At 30.5% G+C, this 24710-nt stretch overlaps 1 protein-coding gene across 2 annotated transcripts in view; it reads right to left on the bottom strand.

Annotated features, from left to right (window-relative positions):
• Positions 1-5187: 5187 nt before the first annotated feature.
• The window catches only part of LOC134686745 (E3 ubiquitin-protein ligase HACE1-like), a 43591-nt gene continuing 24068 nt past the window's right edge, over positions 5188-24710 (bottom strand). The window contains exons 10-26 of one of the 2 annotated variants that reach the window (XM_063546469.1): positions 23437-23538; positions 22789-22895; positions 18849-19011; positions 17868-18226; positions 16489-16557; positions 14432-14519; positions 13105-13216; positions 12451-12548; positions 11371-11458; positions 10359-10508; positions 9374-9435; positions 8841-8975; positions 8309-8440; positions 7450-7545; positions 6937-7007; positions 6305-6418; positions 5188-5533 (exon numbers count right to left, since the gene is read on the bottom strand). In XM_063546469.1, coding sequence (XP_063402539.1) covers positions 5431-5533; positions 6305-6418; positions 6937-7007; positions 7450-7545; positions 8309-8440; positions 8841-8975; positions 9374-9435; positions 10359-10508; positions 11371-11458; positions 12451-12548; positions 13105-13216; positions 14432-14519; positions 16489-16557; positions 17868-18226; positions 18849-19011; positions 22789-22895; positions 23437-23538 — 2049 coding nt within the window. In that variant the 3' untranslated portion in view covers positions 5188-5430. Of the gene's footprint in view, positions 5534-6304; positions 6419-6936; positions 7008-7449; positions 7659-8308; positions 8441-8840; positions 8976-9373; positions 9436-10358; positions 10509-11370; positions 11459-12450; positions 12549-13104; positions 13217-14431; positions 14520-16488; positions 16558-17867; positions 18227-18848; positions 19012-22788; positions 22896-23436; positions 23539-24710 lie in introns of those variants that run through there. The other variant, XR_010101656.1, reaches the window with a different exon arrangement.

Genomic DNA, 24710 nt, shown 5'->3' with positions numbered 1-24710 from the left:
TATTGAAAGAATAACTTATCAATGAATTTAAACATCGAAAAATATTCAACTCGTAACAGAACAACACTTATAATTAATATGTTGTTCGGTCACTGGTTGACTATTTTTTCTCTATTTGAATTCTTCGATTAGTTATTCTATAAATCATGTTTGGAAAGTATATTGCTGCAATGTTTTAAGAGTATCATTATACATATTTTTCCAAAGTTAAAATATCAATCATGATTTCTTAACACACAACAGAAACACCAATTAGAGTAAGAGTGTCCTAAGATTATCAATAGTCCAACTACAAAATTCATCTAAGGATGTCTGTTATGATGAATAAAAGGAGCAGTTATCATACATAATTAACATTTGAAAATAAATTATCAAATTAATAAAATAATAATTCCTCAAATTTTATTCAGAAAAATATAATTTCTTGTATATATATATATATACAAATATATCTACATGTATTAATTCACAGGAAATTTGATTAAAAAAATGGGCGCAAACATGCGGTATACTACTGTTGCCTTTATTTGACATAGTTTGGCAGGCTCCAGCCAGCAATACATCCTAAAATCTATAATCAATGTTTCTAATCATGTTACAAATTAGTGACCATATTGCTTATAGTATCTAACAAATTGAACAAATAAAAAGAAATAATGTTCACCAAATGAACAAAGAAAATTAGTTCAAGGTCAGATGAAATACACTTTTTGATAATTTCATGCATCAAATATAGTTGATTTTTTGCGAATAGTTTCTGGGATATGTATTTAAAAAAAAGAATTCAACAAAATGTGTATGCTATCTCCACAGCTATCACTGCTCCTTACTAATATAATGTATAGGTATCTCATTCTTCAGCTTTTCAACCTTCCCTAAATATTGACTGGTAATTCAAAACTTTGATCAAAATATTTAGACAATAAACAAGTGAAGTAAGATATCAAAAGTACACTCAAACTCACAAGTCGAAAATATACTGACAACACTCTGGCTGAAAAAGACAAAGAAAAGAGGACAAACACCAACAGTACACAAAACACAACATCTCACAATATTTTTAAAATGATTACAAAAATATCACAGCAATCTATTGCATTAAAAATACTAATAAAATGGAAAATCAAATAAATATCAAAATGTACAGTTTGAATAAAAATCAATTCAAAAATTAAAACATAACAATAAAATATTAGTTCTATAACAAATGGTCTACTAATAATTAAATAATATTTTATTATATTTTTGGTAAATAAATACATTTGGATAGATGTTATTATCTTGAATACTAAAAATAACAAGAGTGCACACACTGAAATGTCTCGCCTTCTTTACTAATTCTTGATACTATCTTTTATCTCTATCTATAGTAATATTCAAGGTAATAACCAAAAACAGCAAAGTTTCCTTAAAATTACCAATTCAGGGGCAGCAACCCAACAACCGGTTGTCCGATTCATTTGAACATTTCATGGCAGATAGATTGTCACTTGATTAACAATTTTACCCAATGTCAGATTTGCTCTAAATGCTTTAGTTTCCGAGTTATAAGCCAAAATCTATTTTTTACCCCTATGTTCTTTTTTTAGCCATGGCGGCCATCTTGGTTGGGCCATCTTGGTTGGTTGGCTGGGTCACGCCACACATTTTTTGAACTAGATACCCCAATGATGATTGTGGCCAAGTTTGTTTTAATTTGGACCAGTAGTTTCTGAGAAGAAGAGATTTGTAAAAGCTAACAACGCTGGACGATGCCGCCGGACGCAGAGTGATGAGAAAAGCTCACTTGGTCCTTCGGCCCAGGTGAGCTAAAAAGGAAAATCAAGTAAACTTCTGTAACATGGAAATAGAATAAAGTTATAAAATATTTCTATGAACCACCGTACATGTCTAGCACTATTCTATGTTTAAATTCAGTGTATTGTAAAATCAGTATCAAAATTGTAATTTCTCATATAATATTTGCAATTGACCATACAATGAACATGTGTACTAGGTTGCATCAGCAATTTAATGTTTCAAATGATTCTTGCTAAACCACCTAAAATAAAAACAAATTATCCTGAGAATGTACTTACTTCCCACTACACAATTAATATTGTCAGTAGGGTCAGAATCGTAATATTGTCAGTAGGGTCAGAATCTTAATATTGTCAGTAGGATCAGAATCGTAATATTGTCAGTAGGATCAGAATCGTTATATTGTCAGTAGGATCAGAATCGTAATAGTGTCAGTAGGATCAGAATCGTAATATTGTCAGGATCAGAATCGTTATAGCATCAGTAGGATTAGAATCGTAATATTGTCAGTAGGGTCAGAATCGTAATATTGTCAGTAGGATCAGAATCTTAATATTGTCAGTAGGATCAGAATCGTAATATTGTCAGTAGGATCAGAATCTTAATATTGTCAGTAGGATCAGAATCGTAATATTGTCAGTAGGATCAGAATCGTAATATTGTCAGTAGGGTCAGAATCGTAATATTGTCAGTAGGATCAGAATCGTATTTTTGCAAAAAATCAAAATGTTGTAAAGTAGAAGTGTTCTATTGAACCTGTATTGTGCAAGGTTTTAGTTTTCAATACATCTTCTTGAATAGGTTAATGACTCAATGTGAGAGAATATTTATTGTAAAATAAAATTGTTTCTCAATTGCAAACAGAAAATGTGTTAAACCGTTTGGTCATCAGTCCTTCTAACTCAAGCAATTAAGACCTTTCTGTATAATATGAAAAAGCCTAATATCAAGTAATTATCTAAGCAGTCTAAAAAAAAAATCAAAATTCAAGATGTTTTCAAAACAAAACAATCAATTACTATAGGCTATTCAGATGGAAGGCTACTTTTCCGAAACATCAGAGTTCTTTGGGCAATATGAGGCATGCTTTTTTGTTTGGGCCTTGTTTTGAATAGTTTTAAATGTGTAAAATGGTTATTAACAACATTTGGTCAAAATGAATTGCTACGTATCACAAACAAACAATAATTTTATTAAGTTTTAAACCAGATGCTCCGCAGGACGTAGCTTTATACGACCGCAGAGGTTGAACCCTGAACGGTTGGGGCAAGTATGGACACAACATTCAAGCTGGATTCCGCTCTAAATTTGGATTGTGATTAAATAGTTGACACAGCATAGGTTTCTGACACAGAATGAATGTATTTAAATGAACTTAAAATTTTTGTTTTCTCTTAGAGCAATTCACTATGCTGTTGAATATTAATCCTCTCAAAAAAATGTTTGAAGAAATTTTCTTTTTATTTATGAAATTTCAAATGAGAAAAATTTAACCCAATTTTTTATTCACATCCCCCTTTCCCTTATTCCAAAACTAATTTCAATTAAAATATTCTAATGGAGTTTGCAACAATTACTACTCATTTAAATACATGATGTAAAAAAACTGCTTGTTATCACTGAATGGTAAAGATTATTTAAATTTATCAGTTGGTAGTAAAAAGTGAATATACATTGTATATTGTATATAACAAAGATTTAAGTTGATTCTGGACAAAGAAAGATAACTCCAATTAAAAAAAAATCTTGCAGATATTTCTTGCTTACTATACTGGACAAAGAAAGATAACTTTTAATTAAAAAAAAATTTGCTATTTCACAATATTGTGAAATTAGATAGTTCTTGCCATTGCACAATACTGTGCAATTGACAAGACTTGCTATTGCACAATACTTAATATAATAATTTTAGATCCTGATTTGGACCAACTTGAAAACTGGGCCCATAATCAAAAATCTAAGTACATGTTTAGATTCAGCATATCAAAGAGGCCCAAGAATTTAATTTTTGTTAAAATCAAACTTAGTTTAATTTTGGACCCTTTGCACTTTAATTTAGACCAATTTTAAAACTGGACCAAAAATTAAGAATCTACATACACAGTTAGATTTGGCATATCAAAGAACCCCAATTATTCAATTTTTGATGAAATCAAACAATGTTTAATTTTGAACCCCGATTTGGGCCAACTTGAAAACTGGGCCAATAATCAAAAATCTAAGTACATTTTTAGATTCAGCATATCAAAGAACCCCAAGGTTTCAATTTTTGTTAAAATCAAACTAAGTTTAATTTTGGACCCTTTGGACCTTAATGTAGACCAATTTGAAAACGGGACCAAAAATTAAGAATCTACATACACAGTTAGATTCGGCATATTAAAGAACCCCAATTATTCAATTTTGATGAAATCAAACAAAGTTTAATTTTGGACCCTTTGGGCCCCTTTTTCCTTAACTGTTGGGACCGAAACTTCCAAAATCAATAGCAACCTTCCTTTTATAGTCATAAACCTTGTGTTTAAATTTCATAGATTTCTATTTACTTATACTAACGCTATGGTGCGAAAACCAAGAAAAATGCTTATTTGGGTCCCTTTTTGGCCCCTAATTCCTAAACTGTTGGGACCGAAACTCCCAAAATCAATACCAACCTTCCTTTTGTGGTCATAAACATTGTGTTTAAATTTTATTGATTTCTATTTACTTTAACTAAAGTTATTGTGCGAAAACCAAGAATAATGCTTATTTGGGCCCTTTTTTGGCCCCTAATTCCTAAACTGTTGAAAATAAAACTCCCAAATCAATCCCAACCTTTATTTTGTGGTTATAAACCTTGTGTCAAAATTTCATAGATTTCTATTAACTTAAACTAAAGTTATAGTGCGAAAACCAAGAAAATGCTTATTTGGGCCCTTTTTGGCCCCTAATTCCTAAAATGTTGGGACCAAAACTCCCAAAATCAATACCAGCCTTCCTTTTATGGTCATAAACCTTGTGTTAAAATTTCATAGATTTCTATTCACTTTTACTAAAGTTAGAGTGCGAAAACTAAAAGTATTCGGACGACGACGACGACGACAACGATGACGACGACGCCAACGTGATAGCAATATACGACGAAATTTTTTTCAAAATTTGCGGTCGTATAAAAATTAAAAAATTCTTATCGTATATAGTATGACACAGTAAAATGCATGGCTTGTACCAATGAGGTTAGGACCTTATATCTCTATATTATATTTTATTTCAAGTTACATGCCTTTCAGAGGAAAGAGATATTAACTTTAAATTTTGAATGGAGTTTTTGTTATCATATTTAAAAAAATATATATGAAGTTACAATACATTTGCCACAGCACATCAGATGATCCTGTTTGTTTATTGTTAAAGTCTACACTGTGACAGTGTCTGTTTTAACATATATTCTACGGTAGAGAAGAGATATGTAAAGGCTACTGAGAAGACATTTTCCACTCTTTGTTAAATGGATTGATTATTTCATTGAGTTTCTATATTCTCCTTGATTGATCATTATATTCTTTAATAATTCATTCTACATGTTCTAAGTCTTAACCAATCAAATTTCTGGTCATCATTGCCAATCCCAGAATTCATTGCACTTCCTGTTCATGCAAAAGCATAACCTTGGTTACCACACTGTAAAGCTACCATCAGTCTGTTGTGTAACTCTGACTTTGATTTATATTCTGGCATCTTCAGCATGTTGATACTGTAAAAACAATAAAAAAAAATATTCTTATGATATGTAGTTCTTATATCATAAAAGTTCAAATGTATCAGATAAATGTATGTGAAAGGAATTTATCAGAAGGATACCATTCAACGCCACTAAATTCTTTTACAATGAGTCATTGTGCTATCTTAGTTAGATGTGATGCTATAATGCATGAATGCAATGCAAACAAAAAGCATGTTCTAATATATGTAGATTGTGTTTATGATTGTTGGCTATCACTTCACATAAAAAAACGTTCAGTCAGTCAACATGTTCATTTACTCTAAGCTGATTTTTCTATTAATATTATTACATGTTATAATGGTACCACAACTTTTTTAATCAATCTTAAATATCCTCTATATTCCTTCTCCATATGTACACAGATTAATATTATTGCATAGCAATATAATATATCCCACAGAAAGTAACCAAAAGTTATCGTGCAATAAATTCTAATATTGCATAAGTGCAATAAATCTTCAAAATTGATGATGTCATCAAAGACAAAATCTTAGTTAAAACCAATTTTTACTTTCAAATAATATATTGCCATACAATAAAAGAGTTATTGCATGAATATTGAGGAAAATTGTCCCTCGTAGAACATACATTGCACTCGCAAGCTCGTGCGATATGAAATTCTACTCGGGACAATATTCCCCAATATTCATGCAATAACCCTATAATATTGACTAAAGATACCCTAGGCCTGTACAAATAAATAAGAAGAAGTCTACACAAAAGAGGAGTGAATATTCTTACCAAGTACTAGCTGTAGGTAAGGTATGTTCTTTATATGGAACTATAGCTATGGTAAAATGTTGTGGCCCTCCTCCACCAACAAACTTTGCAAAACCTCCAAACGGTACTCGAGAACTGTATTGAAAATAAAATTAATATTCATCTTTATTGTGTTAAAGCATGTAAAAAATTGTTTGTGATGATAAAAATACAAATTGCATAACACATATATGTATTTACATTTGTTTTAACAAGTTGAGATTCCCTTGTACTCTCCATTAACTGTCATAAAAAAGAACCTAGACTTTGTACCTGTTGAAAACTAAATATATCAAATATTGAAGATTTAAAAATTTCTGTATGAGTTTTGGGTTAATATATTGATATTCATTTCATTAGTCAAAAACTATTAATCATATAGATACTATTGGTATCCCTAATCACTTATAGAATGTCTAGTTCACTTATTTAGATATCAAACAAATATTGAACTGTGACCAAATAATTATTTTGTTCATGATTGTGTATTAATTTTTTATTTTTTTAATCATTTATGATAAAAAAAAAAAGGAGATGTGGTATGATTGCCAGTAAGACGTACAATTATCCACTAAAGTTGGAATGAAGTGTAAGCAGTTCTATGTCTACATTACCTGCCAGTAGTGAACTGAAGCAGCAAAACTCTGTTCTCTTGACTGAAATCTTCAACAATTTCCCAAAACCACTAAAAGTATATATATTTATTGAAAAAAATAAAATTATACACATTCATTTTTCTATAAGGATATATGCATAAAAATAATACTTAAAATCAATAGCATCACATCAATTGTCAACAAAATGTCTTGTATGTTTATCAGGACAATTTCTTTTTTAATATCAGTGACAGTGTAAGTACATTGTACCATTAAACTGACCACATCATCTTTATAAGACAAGGTTGTAAGTACAAAATGTTTATCAACTGAATTTCCTTGGAAAACTTGATTAAATTTTTGATATTCAAAATTTAAACTATTAATCTTACTACGATATTTTTTTAAAATTTGATATGGGTGCAATAATTTATTCCTATTTACTTACAGTTTTAAGTGAATAACTTGTAATATACAAAAAAAATTAAGCTTTCTTTTCAAGGAGCACTTATTTAATTATTTCACACTAACCTGGATAACAGATGACTGTCTATCATAACCATTATATTCTGTATGATTCTCCCAGTCACTGATATCTATCTCTGGAATACCTGACAACATTAACTCCTAAAATAGAACATAAATACAGTAAATCATCATTGTCTATCATAACCATTATATTCTGTATGATTCTCCCAGTCACTGATGTCTATCTCTGGAATACCTGACAACATTAACTCCTAAAATAGAACATACATACAGTAACTCATGTTTTTTTTAATTAGAATATCGTTGCATTTGAAACCAAACTCATTTATATAACTTTGTTTTAAAAGTAATATTAAAAATTATAAAGAACATCTCTTCATTGATATACAAAATATAAGACTATCTCTTTCACAGTGATTTGTTTCCTGAAATGTGTTAAATTTATTAATAGTTTGGACTAATAATCTTCCTTTGAAAGGTAATATAAGGTAAATAATTCATTGTAACTAATATTTAACTCCTTAAGGTGGTACAAAACACCTTGACTAAAATTAACTAGGCTTGCTTATAGAATTTCATACAAAATATTTACTTTGACTATTTGACAATAATATAAAAATTAATAAAAACTTGAACCACACACTATGTCGGAAAATTTTCATTCGATATGTAGCAGTTTGTAAAACACTAACTAAGATAAATGAGAAGCTTAATATTTCCTTAAATATAGAATGTGTCTAAAATGTTTAGCTATTTTTACAGAGTTATCGCCCTGTAGTGTTATGTACAACCTTAGTGTTTTTCTTCTCTAAATCAAATTGTAAGTCATAATAAATAAATTATAACCTAAAAATTGAAAATTTGTCTGTCTCTAGATATTTCTGTAATAAATGATACTAACCAATTCATATTCATCAAACATTTGTATGAGGGATTGTGGAATGTACTGATGGAAACCAGATAGAAAGCTGTTTATCTGTGGCTGTATGGCTCTTGTCATTCTTAATTCTGTTACTAACTGAGCATACTCTGTCTGAAATCAAATATAATAATTCTGTCTAGCTGATGTTAATTTGAGAACGTATTTATCATTTGAATTTCTGACACAAATTGTACCAAACAAATAGAAATTGCATCAATCATGTTCTGCATAAATCCTTCTATCTGCTTGTTTGTGCTTTTGTCTGTAAGTGTTGTTTTTTTCAAATATGAGAAATATTCAAGACTAGAATATTGCAAGTTACAAGTGTAAACTTACTAGGTGATATCTTCATCATTAGTTTCATAGCAAATCGGGTGTTTAAAATAATTATTTTTCCAAAGATGCAGTCACAAGCATTGTAAATGAAATTATATACAGAAATATGCAACCTTTGCAGTGAATAACTCCATGCATTTATATAATTCCATAGCTCTTACAAGCTCAACCATACCTTATTTTCTTCTGTCACAGTTACATGACTCCCTCCCGGTTTTAATTCTACTTCCTGCATCACACCAAACACATCAGTCTCAACAGAAAATGTTAGGTCCAATCCCAAGTTGTCAATGTCATGGTCAAGTATCCACTGTAATATAAAGTTATCTTTTTGTCAAGGAAAATTCAACAAATGCAGTGCTAAAATATCAATGGCATTTCAACAAAACTGTGTGCATGATATACAAATTTATGCTTTTTCAAAATCTACCCAACAAAAATTAAAAAAAATAATCTATTAATGCAGTTTTTAGTTAAAGTTAAAATACTGAGAACTCATCAATGCATTTGTTAACTTTATTGAACTTTGCAAGAGAAGAAATGAAATTTCTATACTGAAAAATGATCACTAGACTATGCTATTTAATGGCATAACTTAAGCAGTAAACAGCAGCAATTTTTTTCAAGAGATTAAATGTTTCTTCTGTAAATGGTTGCACAATCTTGTTTTGTTAAAAGGTAAGTAGATTTTTTCTTCATTACACATACTTGTAGATTTTTAGCGTAGTCAGGATCAATAGATGCCACATCTGTATAATTCACTGGGATACCTACAAATTGACAGTCATATTGTAAATATGTTGAATAGATGTTTTATTCTGGTTTATTTAAGGAATTACCATAATATTTTTTCTTTTATGCAGAAATAACATAAAAAATGTGGTGCACACAGAATAGACAGAATAAATATTATGGCTGTCATTTCTTATAATTTAATTCTTAATTCCATTTTAAACAAGAGCAAACCAGGAAAAAACATTGATGAGTCACAGTCATATGACAAAATGATGTCTATGAGCTGATAAACAAAACAAAGTCAGCCAATCAGAGGACCCGTTACATCCAAAATTAAATTACATGTAAATATTAAGATACTGTCTAAAATAGCTAGACATCCGGGTGTTTCAATCTATTCATTTATCAAATAAGAAAAAACAAAAATATATAACAGTATGGTATGTAAACTTGGGATTGCACCATTTCAAGTATAATCTTCTTTTAAAGGAGTATGGGGAACATTTATGCAGCAAAACCTGCTTACTTTTCTGGAGCACCTGCCAGTGGGATCACATATCATGGGTTTGTTTTGCTCAATATTTAGTTTTCTATGTTGTGTCTTGTGTACTGTGGTTGTCCTTATGTCTATTTTTGTTCTTTGTGATGACTTAGTGACAATTTGTTTTTGACTTATGAGTTTGAATACCCTCTGGGATCTTTCACCTTTCTCCTTTAAAAACATATTTTTAAACCGCTTCATTGACATTAAACAATTAAAAGTCTTTTTTACCAAACTGTATATTGAACATCTTTTTAGAATTTTGTTTTTTAACGCACATGAACTTTGCACTTGATTTGGTCTTCCAGCTATTTTAATCCAAGCTTCACTAATGAGTCTTATGTATGATTTTCTGGCTTTCAAATATTAAGCCTGGTATCTTTTGATGAGTTTTAACTTATAGTAAATCAAACTTACCAAGGATATGTTTATAAAATGATCTGGTAAAGTAAACATTGATTAACTGCTTGTGATAGAGACAAAGTCCTAAGATTTGTCCTGCAAATCTAAAGTAGTTAAGATGGTCTGGATTAATAGCTGAGTTACTGTTTGGCTGGAATGTACTACCTAAAAAGATATATTCCCATAAAAGGGTAAGGATGTACTCCTTTAAAAGACATGACATTTCCTGTAATAATAGGATGAGAATATAATGTGGTGCTAAAAAGAACATTTTTTCTTACATAACATTTTGAATGAAGACATACATAGATTAGACCGTTGGTTTTACCGTTTGAATGGTTTTACACTAGTAATTTTGGGGCCCTTTATAGCTTGTTGTTTGGTGTGAGCCAATGCTCCGTGTTGAAGGCCGTACTTTAACCTATAATGGTTTAATTTTTAAATTGTTATTTGGATGGAGAGTTGTCTCATTGGCACTCACACCACATCTTCCTATATCTATATACATAATATACACTGTATATTGTCAGTTATTGGAGCCAACAATTAATATTCAAAGAGTATCATTTGGTTCCACCAGTGTTCCTTTTCAGGTGTACACTAGTCCAGTCCCATAATTTGTTGTTCTCAATAAACCTGGGAAATGTTTTTCCATGTCAAGATCCAAATTTTGGGACTAGTTTTTGGTGTCAAAAATGGTTCCATCTTTGAAATGCTTGTTCTTGTTTTTTCTTACATTATATTTATATATCTGACCTTTAAATATATCTGTAAAAAAAAACATTGTCTCTATGACAGCACATCTCCTCATTTTTTGCTCATAAATAATCTATCCACATATTTTTGGGGGGTTCATTTGGTCATCAAAGTATTAAGATACTTATAGTTTTCAAACTATTCCTTTTAGGTGTTTCTGTTGAAGGTAAATCAGAAGCTTACTTTAGATATTTATACATATAAAGTATTATTTTCTATCTTTTTTCAACCTTTTACTGTAAAACTTTCACAACTAACAAATTTTACATACCATCCGCTGATTGTGTAAACAATGCATAATCTGGATTTAGGATTTCTTTGGATAAAACATCAAACCATTCTCTCACTACTCCCTGCCCCTACAATTATTTAAGAAAAATAATTTTCAATGGTTATTTTATTTGTGCGTTTGTTTGGCATAAAATCTACGTCAGTATGTTGATCTCAGGGATCAATATTTTTATAGGGAAAACTTCCTAATGACTTTTTCAATAACTGTTTTAAATGATAACAGGGTTGAATAATATATATATATATAAGAATAACAAGAATGTGTCCAAAGTACACGGATGCCCCACTGGAACTATCATTTTCCATGTTCAATGGACCATGAAATTGGGGTCAAAAGTCAAATGTGTCTTTAAAATTAGGAAGATCATGTCATAAGCAACATGTGAACTTAGTTTCAAGTTGATTGGACTTCAGCTTCATCAAAAACTACCTCAACCAAAAACTTTAACCTGAAGCGAGAAAGACGGATGGAGGAACGAACGAACAAAGGAACAAACAAACAGACGGACGCACAGACCAAAAAACATAATGCCCCTCTACTATTGTAGGTGGGGCATAAAAATGGTTGTTCGAAAAATGTCAAGCAGTCACAATTACTTTATCAGTTCAAAGATGCAGGGATCCCATCAATGTAAATGACATGAGAAATAAGAGAATAATAAAAAGAGTATTTCTGGTAATGGAAATGATATGTATCATACACACTCCTTTGACATTTAGACAATAACCAGAGTAAGAAATTTTGAAATATTCTAGATTTGTTATTCATTCATTTTCTTATTAATGTAAAAGAATAAAGACACATAAGACCTATTTTTGGAAAATATTGATATATTCATGACATTTAAAGATTTAGTATTTAATATCAAGATATATAATTAAAGTTAAAATAATCAATATTACTTATCTGATGTAACTATTAATAAAAAAATTTAATATCTACAAAATATTTTAAAGAGAAGTACAAAAGATGGATTACAAATAATCCAAATGATTACAAATAATCCAAATGATTACAAATAATCCAAATGATTACAAATAATCCAAATGATATAAATACCATGCCCTCTTCACCAGCAAACTTTAACGCCAGTCCTTTCTTCAATTTATCAGGATTTTCTTTAAGCACCCTGTCACAGCTACTGTCAAATATTCTTTCTGTTCATGAAAAATGTAATTAGTTTTGTAACCATGATATCATTATGTTTTGTTACATAATTCCAGCATCCCAACTTTTCAGTATAAACACCCTTAATTTAACAATTTAAAAGAAACATAAAATAAAACCAAATAAAATTGAGAATGGAAATGGGGAATGTGTCAAAGAGACAACAACCCGACCAAAATAAAAAAAAACACAACAGCAGAAGGTCACCAACAGGTCTTCAATGTAGCGAGAAATTCCCGCACCCGGAGGCGTCCTTCAGCTGGCCCCTAAACAAATATTTGTTTTTAAAACTAGTTACGGTTTGTGTAGTTGAAGAAAAAAATATATGTACTTAGATTTATCATACATTTTGTAATAACAATACTTTAATATGCTATGCTACTGCAGTCATCTTGATCAATCAATTAAATTATGCTTGTCTTTATATTAATCAGTCTTTGCTTTATTATTTAACTTTTAATTAAGAAATATGGGGGAGGGGGGAAGTAAATATAACCAAAAATAAGATTATTTCCCTTTTTTTTATATAATTTAGCAAAACACTACCTCTATTTATAATGAGAATGTCCTCATCAGTTGCTGGGATATGTAATACTTCACTTGGATTTTCATCATCGGATATATTCTGGTAAAACCATTCTCTTCTTTTCACAAAAGGCTGAGGGAAATTGTTAAAATAATTGCATTAATAACATTTTAATCACAAATTTATGTTTAGTTTTTTTTCTATAATTGAAATTTAAAGTCACCTGGCTAGTATTTATTTTATTTATGTTGCACAATAATCAGTAACATTGATTGGCAGAAAAAACTATTGGGAGGCATTCTGAAATTATATCTCATTTTCAAATGAACTACTTCATTACAGCATATGCTTCCAAATACTGTGCATTCATTAATATTTGTTGGATACCAATTTCGAGAATTTCATGGGGACAGGGGAACCACGAATTTAAATGTTCAACGAAATACAGATTCCCTAAAGGAATGTATGCAGAACTTGCCAAAACAACGAATTTACATATCCACGGATATGCAAGTTTTCATCAATCCATGAAAATTGGTATCCCATGCAAATAAATGAATCCACTGTATAGCATTGCAACACCTCATGGGAAAACTAACACTAAAATTGATATCATTACTTGTATCCTAAAATGTGAATATAATAAATTAATTCTTCTTTTTGCATCAAATACAGTCTAAAGATGAGATAATTTGGAAGTTTACAAAAAATCATAGTGTTGTCTTTGCTAAAATAAAGTTTGTTGTTTGTTGCTGTGTGATATATTTGTTCTTTTGTAAAAAAATGTATACAATAATTAGGACATTGGTTTTCTCTTTTGAATTGTTTTACATTTGTGATTTCAGGGACTTTTAAACCTGACTATGGGGTATGTTCTTTGCTCATTGTTGATGGCCATAAGGTGACCTGTTGCTGATTATTTCTGTGGCATTTGGTCTCTTGTGAAGAATTGTCTTATTGGCAATCATACCCCTTCTTCTTTTTTATTTTCTATTTTCTAAATATAAATCATGCAATTCAAGATGGCAGCTAGTTCTTTTTTACTACCATACAACATTAATGCGGCAATATGTCTATGGAGTCACCTTTATGTCATTAGTTATCTGTAATACTGTAAATTCAAAATATTATTGAAATGTATTTTTTATTGCAAAAAATGCAACAGGGTGATCATCGCAATAATTTTAACTCGCATTTTGAATTTTTAATATATGAATTAAACTATATTTTTCTTTATATCTCAAAAACATAAATTGCATTTAAGCATAAAATGACAAAATCGCAACAATACCTGCATGCCATTATATCTGAAAATTACAGTTCTCATATATATATACTCATTCATACCTGCAATTTAATGATATGTATAAACTGAGACATCAATTCTGGACATTCTAATAAGAAGTGAAAATGATCAAATATCACAGTGGTATTTCTGAAAATATAGATAAATAGGCTTGTACAAAACTATTTTACTAATTTGAAATTCAATTCCTACAAACCAGGATTGTAAAGGAGGAAAAAGTTTTGCAAGTATTTCAACACAATGAAGTTCTACTCTTAACTAAAATATGACCTTGCTACACATGTATCTGGCATTTTACTATATTTCATTAATTATAAACCAGATGCTCTGCAGGGTGCAGCTTTATACGACTGCAGAGGTTGAACCCTGAACGGTTGGGGCAAGTATGGACACAACATTCAAGCTGAATCCAGCTCTAAATTTGGATTGTGATTAAATAATTGACACAGCATAGGTTTCTGACACAGAATGAATGTGGTCTAATGAACTTATTTTTTTTGTTTTCTCTTAGAGCAATTCACAATGCTGTTGAATATTAATCCTCTCAAATAAATGTTTGAAGAAATTTTCTTTTTATTTATGAAATTTCAAATGAGAAAAATTGAACCGAATTTTTTTTTTCACATCCCCCTTTCCCTTATTCCAAAACTGATCTCAATTAAAATTTCTAATGGAGTTTGCAACAATAACTACTCATTTAAATACATCATAAAATATTAAAATGTAAAAAAACTGCTTGTTATCACTGAATGGTAAAGATTGTTTAATTTATCAGTTGGTAGTAAAAAGTGAATATACATTGTATATTGTATATAACATTGTATGACAAAGATTTAAATTGATTCTGGACAAAGAAAGATAACTCCAATTACAAAATGTCTTGCAATTGCACAATATTTTGCAATTAGATATTTCTTGCTTACTATTCTGAACAAAGAAAGACAACTCTAATTAATTTTTTTTTTGCTATTTCACAATATTGTGCAATTAGATATTTCTTGTAATTGGCAATATAATAATTTTAGATCCTGATTTTGGACAAACTTGAAAACTGGGCCCATAATCAAAAATCTAAGTACATGTTTGGATTCAGCATATCAAAGAACCACAAGAATTCAATTTTTGTTAAAATCAAACTAAGTTTAATTTTGGACCCTTTGGACTTTAATGCAGACCAATTTGAAAACAGGACCAATAATCAAAAATCTCAGTTCATTTTTAGATTCAGCTTATCAAAGAACCCCAAGAATTCAATCTTTGTCAAAATCAAACGAGGTTTATTTTGGAACCTTTGGACCTTAATGTAGACCAATTTGAAAACGGGACCAAAAATTAAGAATCTACATACACAGTTAGATTCGGCATATCAAAGAACCCCAATTATTAAAGTTTTTGATGAAATCAAACAAAGTTTAATTTTGGACCCTTTGGGCCCCTCATTCCTAAACTGTTAGGACCAAAACTCCCAAAATCAATACCTACCTTCCTTTTATGGTCATAAACCCTGTGTTTAAATTTCATAGAATTCTATTTACTTATACTAAAGTTATGGTGCGAAAACCAAGAAAAATGCTTATTTGGACCACCTTTTGGCCCCTAATTCCTAAACTGTTAGAACCAAAACTCCCAAAATCAATCCCAACCTTCCTTTTGTGGTAATAAAGCTTGTGTCAAAATTTCATAGATTTCTATTTACTTTTACTTAAGTTAGAGTGCGAAAACTAAAAGTATTCGGACGACGATGACAACGACAATGAGGACGCAGACGACGACGCCAACGTGTTAGCAATATATGACGAAATTTTTTCAAATTTTGCGGTCATATAAAAAATAATCCAACAATATTTTATTAAATATAAACATTTTCCAGTATAAAAGGGGGGCATCTGATGATTATCTTTTAGCCGACCGTGCGAGGGCTGAAAAGCCAGTCAAGGTCGTTAAACACTTCCATATATATTATCTTTTAATGAATAATGAACAAATATCCTGATCTTTCCTTAATTTTACTGTGATCAACCATCTTAAGGTACATGTATGCAAGAAGTATTCTCATTATGTTAAAAGTATCTTAATGTAAAACAAACTATATGTTTACCTCTGAACTAAAGCTTTGAGCACCTTATTATGTTTACAAACAAACTCTATGAATCGTGGTGATGTTATCCTAAAATGAAATAAAACTAAACATTATTAAATGACTCATATAATTTTGAAGTAAACAATCTACAAATAGTTATCAAAGATACCAGAATTATAATTTAAAAAGCCAGACAAGCGTCTACACAAAATGTCATGCATAAAAAAAAAATTGAACAAAATTTCTGCTATACATGTATAACAAAATGTCCTCAATAAAATCATGTGTTTTCTTCTTGCCAACAATGCAGAAATTGCAGTATCTCACTATTTTAACTCGTTTAGATTTAAGCATCACTGAATAGCCTTCTGTATAGGAAAGACATGTCTGGCAAACAAAATTTTATTTTAACTAATTTAAAAAGGTTTGAATAGAGTGAAAGTTTAACTTAGTTTCAAGGCTACCTTTTATATTATTATTTTATTGTTTATATGTTTGTGTTATTTTTTGGATTGTAATTATATTACATGTCATTATGTTTATATATTTTTCATCTTGAATAGTTACTAATACATGTATATCTATATACATAAAAAAAATAGACAACAACAAACCCCTCATATTCAACTTTTTAGTTCCAAAGTAATAGATGTACAAACTAATATAAATGGTAACTGCACATGGTAAAAAAGGCCTGCCATGGACTTGAAAACAATATGGGAAGGTAAATTCAGTTTTACTCGTGGATAAAACCTCCCTTTTCTATCTGAACCAAATGTCATAAAATCAAAGCATAAATTAAAATTATAAGCACACTCTAGCTGTCAACAGAATGTCTAAATGAGATTAAATCAAATAGAACTTTAACCAATATTGATATTTCAACTTAATATCTTAAATGTAAATGTCATGAATTGAATTTTTTTTTATCAGACTGTATATGACAAAAACATGTAATATAAAATGTCTTACTCTGATTGGGTATGACAAGAACATGTAATATAAAAGCCTTACTTCGATTGGATAAGAACATCTGAAATAAAATGTTTTACTCTGATTGGGTTATATAAGATCATGTGATATAAAATGCTTTACTTCAATTGGATATGAACATCTGAAATAAAATGTCTTACTCTGATTGGGTATGACAAGAACATGTGACATAAAATGTCTTATTCTGATTGGGTATGACAAGACCGTCACAAGAACATGTGATATAAAATGCTTTATTCTGATTGAGTATGACAATAACATGTGATATAAAATGCCTTACTTCAATTGGATAAGAACATCTGAAATAGAATGTCTTACTCTGATTGGGTGTGACAAGTAAATGTGATATAAAATGTCTTACTCTGATTGGGTGTGACAAGTAAATGTGAAGTAAAATGTCTTACTCTGATTGGGTGTGACAAGAACATGTGATATAAAAAGCCTGAACAACACCACAGATCCTTGGTAATGTAGCACCAATAACATCCTGGTCCTCTAAACTCATATGTTTTAAAATTCCCTCTGAAACTTGAAGTTTATCTTTACTACAGTTCACATCTGAGAACTGATTAGCTGCCTTTTGTTGTTGTGGAGATGCATTTGAGGAGATAGTGGTATTTGTTGTCTTTGGCTTTTCAGCTGGATGAGAATCATCATCTTTTTCAGCAAGATTTGCCATAGATTGTCTGGGACTTTTCTGATCAAATTCTACTTGTAATAAATTAAGCCAGTCTTCCAGAAGCTGCCATAGACTTTCTGCTGGCTGAAACATTTTATTATTGAAAAAAATCAACCTTGACATTTCAGATTTAAACACACTAAATTATACATATGAATGAATTCCCAAATGTTATTTGTGACATAGAAATGATGATTTAAGAAAATACTGATCTCAACTTAAATTGGCAGTTCATTGTTGGTTATTTTCAATAAATAGCTCACCAAATATTTATACACTACTGGATTTCAATGGTTTTGTTTAAATAATTCTGTGTGAAGGTCAATCATTAGAAATGTCATGTGTTTGTATCACTTTTCTGGATTTACCTTCATCAGGGAACACTCAGAGCTATAATTTGATGGACTTTCACTGTTTTATTCTTCATGACCTTTCATAAACATACACTGTATATTCCTAAATTTTGCTAAAGAACCAACAAAAATGTGCGACTAGTTTTTACAATTTCTGAAAGTATGCAGCATACAACATGTACAAATACTGCAATAAAAAAATATCACTCATTATTTTTGCAAAAACTATGATAATCTGATCCCAATTTTCACAATAATAAAAAACATTGCAAAATTTTCTAAATCAACATTATAAAATTTCTCTTTATTATAGACTGTCACAAATAATTCTATGATATAAATAATTTTATAACCTTGAATATCCTTATAGTTTTTGGTGAGACTGGAGTGACACCATTGGCTACAGCTGACTGTATGGTTGATGTCATAGACTGGTACACTGATGTGTAAAGTTTACACAGAACTCTGACACAGGTCAACAGTACAGAAACATGGACTTCAACATTACTGGATAAACTGTAAGCAGAATAAATGTTGTAGAAATTAATAAACAAATGGATTAAATGTATGGACACCTAGCTACTGGAATATTGCTTAAGAAAATAAACAGAGAATGTGTCTAGAGGCCACAGATGCCCCCATTGTGGTCATATGCATATATAACAAAAATAAATACCTACCAGAGTAATGTTTTTTCTACCTTATTGTATATTGCATAATGCAGGAGAATAACCAAAAGACAGACACAGACTCTCTGGATTCCACACCAAATGTATGAGGAAAATATGTAAGATATATTGGCCAGCAAAGATATAAAAAAAAAAAGAGCTGTACAAAAGAACTGGACAAAAAGATCTAATGACTACCAAAAATAAACAAGAGATTCAGATGGCTAGGACAAACCTAAAAAAAAACAGGATAACATCACCAAAAAAGCTCTGAAATGGAGACCATCTGAAGATCTCCAATGAGGTAAAAGAAACAGAGGAAGACCAAAAGAAACATGAAGAAGGACAATTGATAGTGAATATTAAAGCATGGCAAAATCCTGGGGTGAAATGGAGAAGATTGCAAAGGACAGACAACAGTGGAGAGACCTTGCTGGCATGAAGATGATTAGTTAGTTAGTAAGGACAGACAAATGTGACAGTCAGAATGAACAAAGGTAACACTTAAAATGCCCCATGCACTACAGAAGGGGCATTAAAAGTGTTACCTTTGTTTCATTTACCATTTATTCATAGCACAATTGCTTTCTGTGTTAAATCTGCAGTTTGAAGCCTTTATGGCATATTTGTCTCTTGTTCAAATACACCGTCAGATCTAGAACTATGCCGTATCCTGACTTGTGCTGAAAGATTCAACATACTCACAGTGCACTTGTTCCCAGATATTTGGTTGTACAAAAAACTTCTGATCTGAACAGTAGATCGAATGTGCCCCATTATAGTTTCATATTTGTTTTTATTATTCAAAAGAAGCTTAAATGAATCAACTTGTGTTCTACAGTGATTACAATTTCCTTAAGCTTTCATTTGATATCAATATTACTAAAATAGTTTTCTTATCGACAAAGTTACAGCTATCATTGTAACTATTTTCCTAAAAAATTTGTATACCAGATTTTGAGTTTGACTGTCTCTCTGGTATCTTTCCTCCCTCTTTTTTTCTAACCAGGACAAAATTATTGGTTCTATACTTTAATGTTGACCAATAAATCACAAATGAGGTCAGGTGTCTGATCAACAGGTTAATTTATATCTTACAATAATACCTTTAAAATTATGTTTATTTGTCCTGAAGTCAATATTCATTAAAGAAATTTAAGATATAACTAGATTGTGGAATAATAACACGAATGGCCCCCTCTCAACAAGCTTTAACATCAGCAATTTCAACAACACATGTGGACATAAACATGATGGTAGTATGTCTCACATATCAAAAATCTGCTCAAATCTAAGGGGTATAGAAAACGACTCTGTACAACTGTGATTTTCAACAATTTTCAAAGTCTTTAACCCTTAATTTTGGCAAAAATCAGCAGAGCGGAACTAAACTTCAACTTGATCTGTAAATTACCACAGTTAACTGACATACCAAAAATCAGCCTTTATATCTAAAGATGTTTAGAAAAAAAAGTGTTTATAACTGTGATTTTCAACAATTTATCAAAGTCCATAGCCTGTTATTTCAGCAAAAATTCCTTATATAATTACCATTAAGGAAAAGTTTAACTGCAATAAATGCACAAAACACGAATACCCACCTCTTATAAGGTAAGGTCTATTTCAGTTGATTTTTCAGAGAACCCTTAGGCTTACATTTTGTTGTGTTTTTTTTTTTTTATCATTAATCAGTTTAAATCTATTATTGTGCATTTTTTTTTTTTAATGTAAAACAGGAAATATTTGAGAATAAACTTTTAATTTACATGTCTTTCCAAAACAAAGTATAAACTGACTAATGCTTATATAAGTGTCCTAGAATTATTACCTTTTGAATGCTTATAGTATAACTGTAAGCTTTTTTAGAACAAATTTGGAATTTACATGTCTTTCCAAAACAAAGTAACTAATGACTAATGATGAAATTTCCTAACTTTATTACTTTTTGAATACTAATAATAGAACTGTAAGCTATTTCAGAACAAATTTCTTTCATAAACAAAGTGAAATGCAAATGGTTCAATTTTCCAAGAATAATTACCTTTAAATACTTAAAGTATAAATAAGAGCATAAGTAACACATGCAAATCAAGACATCTCTGGTGAATGACAGTTCAGGTATTTATCTTTGCAAAAACATTTTTTTAGATTATTTTTTTTATAATTTATTTAAGTTCGACATTGTATGACATGTTAACGTTGTGTATTCTTGCTTCATTGTGTTAAGTTGGTTACGTCTACTTATCTCTGCTTAAGCTTTTTAACTACAAATACAATCTTATTTACATATAAATTCATGCTTTTAAAAGAGTGCCAGATATGAACTCATTTGGCAAAAGTGACATTCGAACAGTTTTGCATGGTTTTCTGGCAGATAAACATGTCCATCTTTTATGGGGGGATTCTCAATCTTCAACCTCATACTTTATTTTTAACTTTTTTTTATGAGAGTGTCACTGATGAGTCTTTTGTAGATATATAAAACATGTTTGGTGAATAAAACTTTAATCCTGGTATCTATGACGAGTTTATTTATGGTTTTGGTATTTACATACACATAAAACTATATGAAAAAAAGCAGGAAATATTTTAGAACAAACCGGTATTGTACATTTCTTTCTGTCCTGCAGGATGTCACAGTTTAAGAGTTTTCCTTCCCTTGAATTATTTAAAAAATATTTCACTTTACTTTACAGACAAAAAATATATTTGTTAATGTACATCATTGTATGACATTAAATTTCATTGACATTTATAAAATCTCATTTCCTTTCAGCAAAACCTATCAAATAATAACTGTAATTGGTTGTGCTCAGTGTATAGTTAATGTAAAGTAAGAAGACAGACTGATAGGTATGTTAATTCACAAAATAACAGCATAGCAAACATCAAATTAATAAAACTGAGAATGGAAATGGGGAATGTGTCAAAGAGACCACAACCCCATCATAGAACAGACAACAGCAGAAGGTCATAGTTTTATGTATTTTCAAGGAAACAGGAATACTTAACTTTTCAAACAAATTATATTTAATGCCACTCATTTATCTGATCAAAATTTTGGTTATAAATTATCCTGAATCTACATCAACAAATACCCTTTCATATTTTCAAAGGGGTCAAAGTAAAACAAATGCTTGAAAATCTTAGCTTCCAAGGAAATTTCGTATTATAATACATGCAATACCTTTTTATTGCTGTAAACCATACGATTGACAATAGTATACAAAACACAACCTAGAAACTAAAGAGAGTGAGCAACATGAACACCCCCCCCCCAAAAAAAAATGGATTCATCTCAGGTGCTCTAGAAAGGTAAGCAGATCCTGCTCCACAATGTTGCTGATGGCTTCAAAATTGTAATATGCATAACAGTACCCGTTAATAGGAATATCAAAGCAAACGATTGAATTTTATGATAGTTTGCACCTTAATTTCATTCTCAGTTTTTGCTACACATTATGTCATTAAGCATTCTGATAGCATTTTTGTTGACTGTTATTTGTATATTTTTATTTTTTATATTGACCATGGTGTTGTCTGCTTTCCTTACAATAACAGTATTTTATTGCACCTTATATTACCTTTGTCTTTTTTATACAATGTAAAAATAAGTCAAACTTACCTCAGAAGATTATGTCCAATATTTGATAGTTCCTCAGCTAAAGCTACCAATATTCTATCTGCCATTTCATTATTCTTTTTGCACAGAAATTTCAGCACCTTCAAATACTTAAAATATAAAAAAGAAAGTTTTTATCTTAATTTCTGGGTGTCTGATCTGTATAATGATACAGATTGTGTATTATTGCCGAATGTGATATTTTTACTGTGTGTGGATTTGCATAGCCTAGCTGTGATGTGTGCATAGCAAAAAATCAAATCACAACAATATTGAACTCAGAGGAAAATTCAAAATGGAAAGTCTTTAATCAAATGGCAAAATCAATAGCTCAAGAACATCAAACAAATGGATAACAACTGTCATATTCCTGACTTGGTACAGACATTTTCCAGTGTAGAAAATAGTGGATTAAACCTGGTTTTTAAAGCTACATAAACCTCTCACTTGTATGACAGTTGCATCAAATTCCATAACATTGACAACAATGTGTGAACAAAACAAACACAATAGGTAAAAGTGTCCCAAATACAAAAGATGATTTCAGAGTGTATAATTTGGTCTCTTTTGGAAAGTGTTTCATTGGCAATCATACCACATCCATTGACATCTTCTTATTTTTATATGTACAGATTTTATAATTTCAATTACCATAGATTCTTTGAGATCTTCTTTCCTGACCATCTGAATCAATTGTTCAAATAATTTTGGAAAATGTGTCAGTAAATTGTCACAGGTTTCACAGTATCCTCCCTGAAATAGATCAAATAGAAAGGGTTTGTATATATATGTAAAAGAGTAGGTATCTTGTCTTAGGGAGGGATAAATCCTACTTTGTAAAGAATCACTCTGATTCAAACAAAAAATTCTCTGAAACTGATATTATCAAGATGCTTGATTTCTTGATTGACAACATATTTGTAACGTTTGGAGGACGTGTTTATCAACACACTGTTGGCATTCCAATGGGAACAAACTGTGCCCCTCTACTTGCCGACTTGTTTCTTTATTATTATGAGGCTGACTTCATGCAGGAACTTCTTAGGAAGAAAGATAAGAAGTTAGCAATATCCTTTAACTCTACTTTCCGCTATTTAGATGATGTTCTTTCACTAAACAATTCAAAATTTGGTGACTATGTGGTACGCATCTATCCCATCGAACTAGAGATAAAGGATACTACAGATACAGTTAAGACGGCTTCATATCTTGACTTACATCTAGAAGTTGACAATGAGGGTTGGTTGAAAACAAAACTTTACGACCAAAGAGATGTTTCAGCTTTCCAATTGTGAACTTTCCATTTCTAAGTAGCAACATTCCCGCAGCACCTGCATACAGGGTATATATCTCCCAATTGATACGATATTCCCGTGCTTGCATTTCCTATCATGATTTTATTGATAGAGAGTTACTGCTCACAAGGAAGGTAATAAACTAAGAGTTCCAAATGGTGAAGTTGAAATCATCCCTTCGTAAATTTTACGGACGCCATCACGAGTTGGTTGACCGTTATGGAATTACCGTTTCACAAATGATATCGGATATGTTCCTTACGTCGTAACTACAATCCCCTTCCCTTTCATGAATGTGACCTACCAAATTATACTATTTACCGGATTTGTAATCACATAAGCAACACGACGGGTGCCACATGTGGAGCAGGTTCTGCTTATCCTTCCGGAGCACCTGAGATCACCCCTAGTTTTTGGTGGGGTTCGTGTTGTTTATTCTTTAGTTTTCTATGTTGTGTCATGTGTGCTATTGTTTTTCTGTTTGTCTTTTTCATTTTTAGCCATGGCGTTGTCAGTTTGTTTTATATTTATGAGTTTGACTGTCTCTTTGGTATCTTTCGTCCCTCTTTTAAAGTAAGGGTCCATTTTGACCTCAAATTTCTGGTTCATATGAAGACAGATTTTGTACAC

This window comes from Mytilus trossulus, chromosome 10 (genome assembly GCF_036588685.1).
Source record: "Mytilus trossulus isolate FHL-02 chromosome 10, PNRI_Mtr1.1.1.hap1, whole genome shotgun sequence".
NCBI classification, from domain to species: domain Eukaryota; kingdom Metazoa; phylum Mollusca; class Bivalvia; order Mytilida; family Mytilidae; genus Mytilus; species Mytilus trossulus.
The sequence above is the reverse complement of the archived record's forward strand: the minus strand, read 5'-3'. Positions and strand labels throughout refer to the sequence as shown.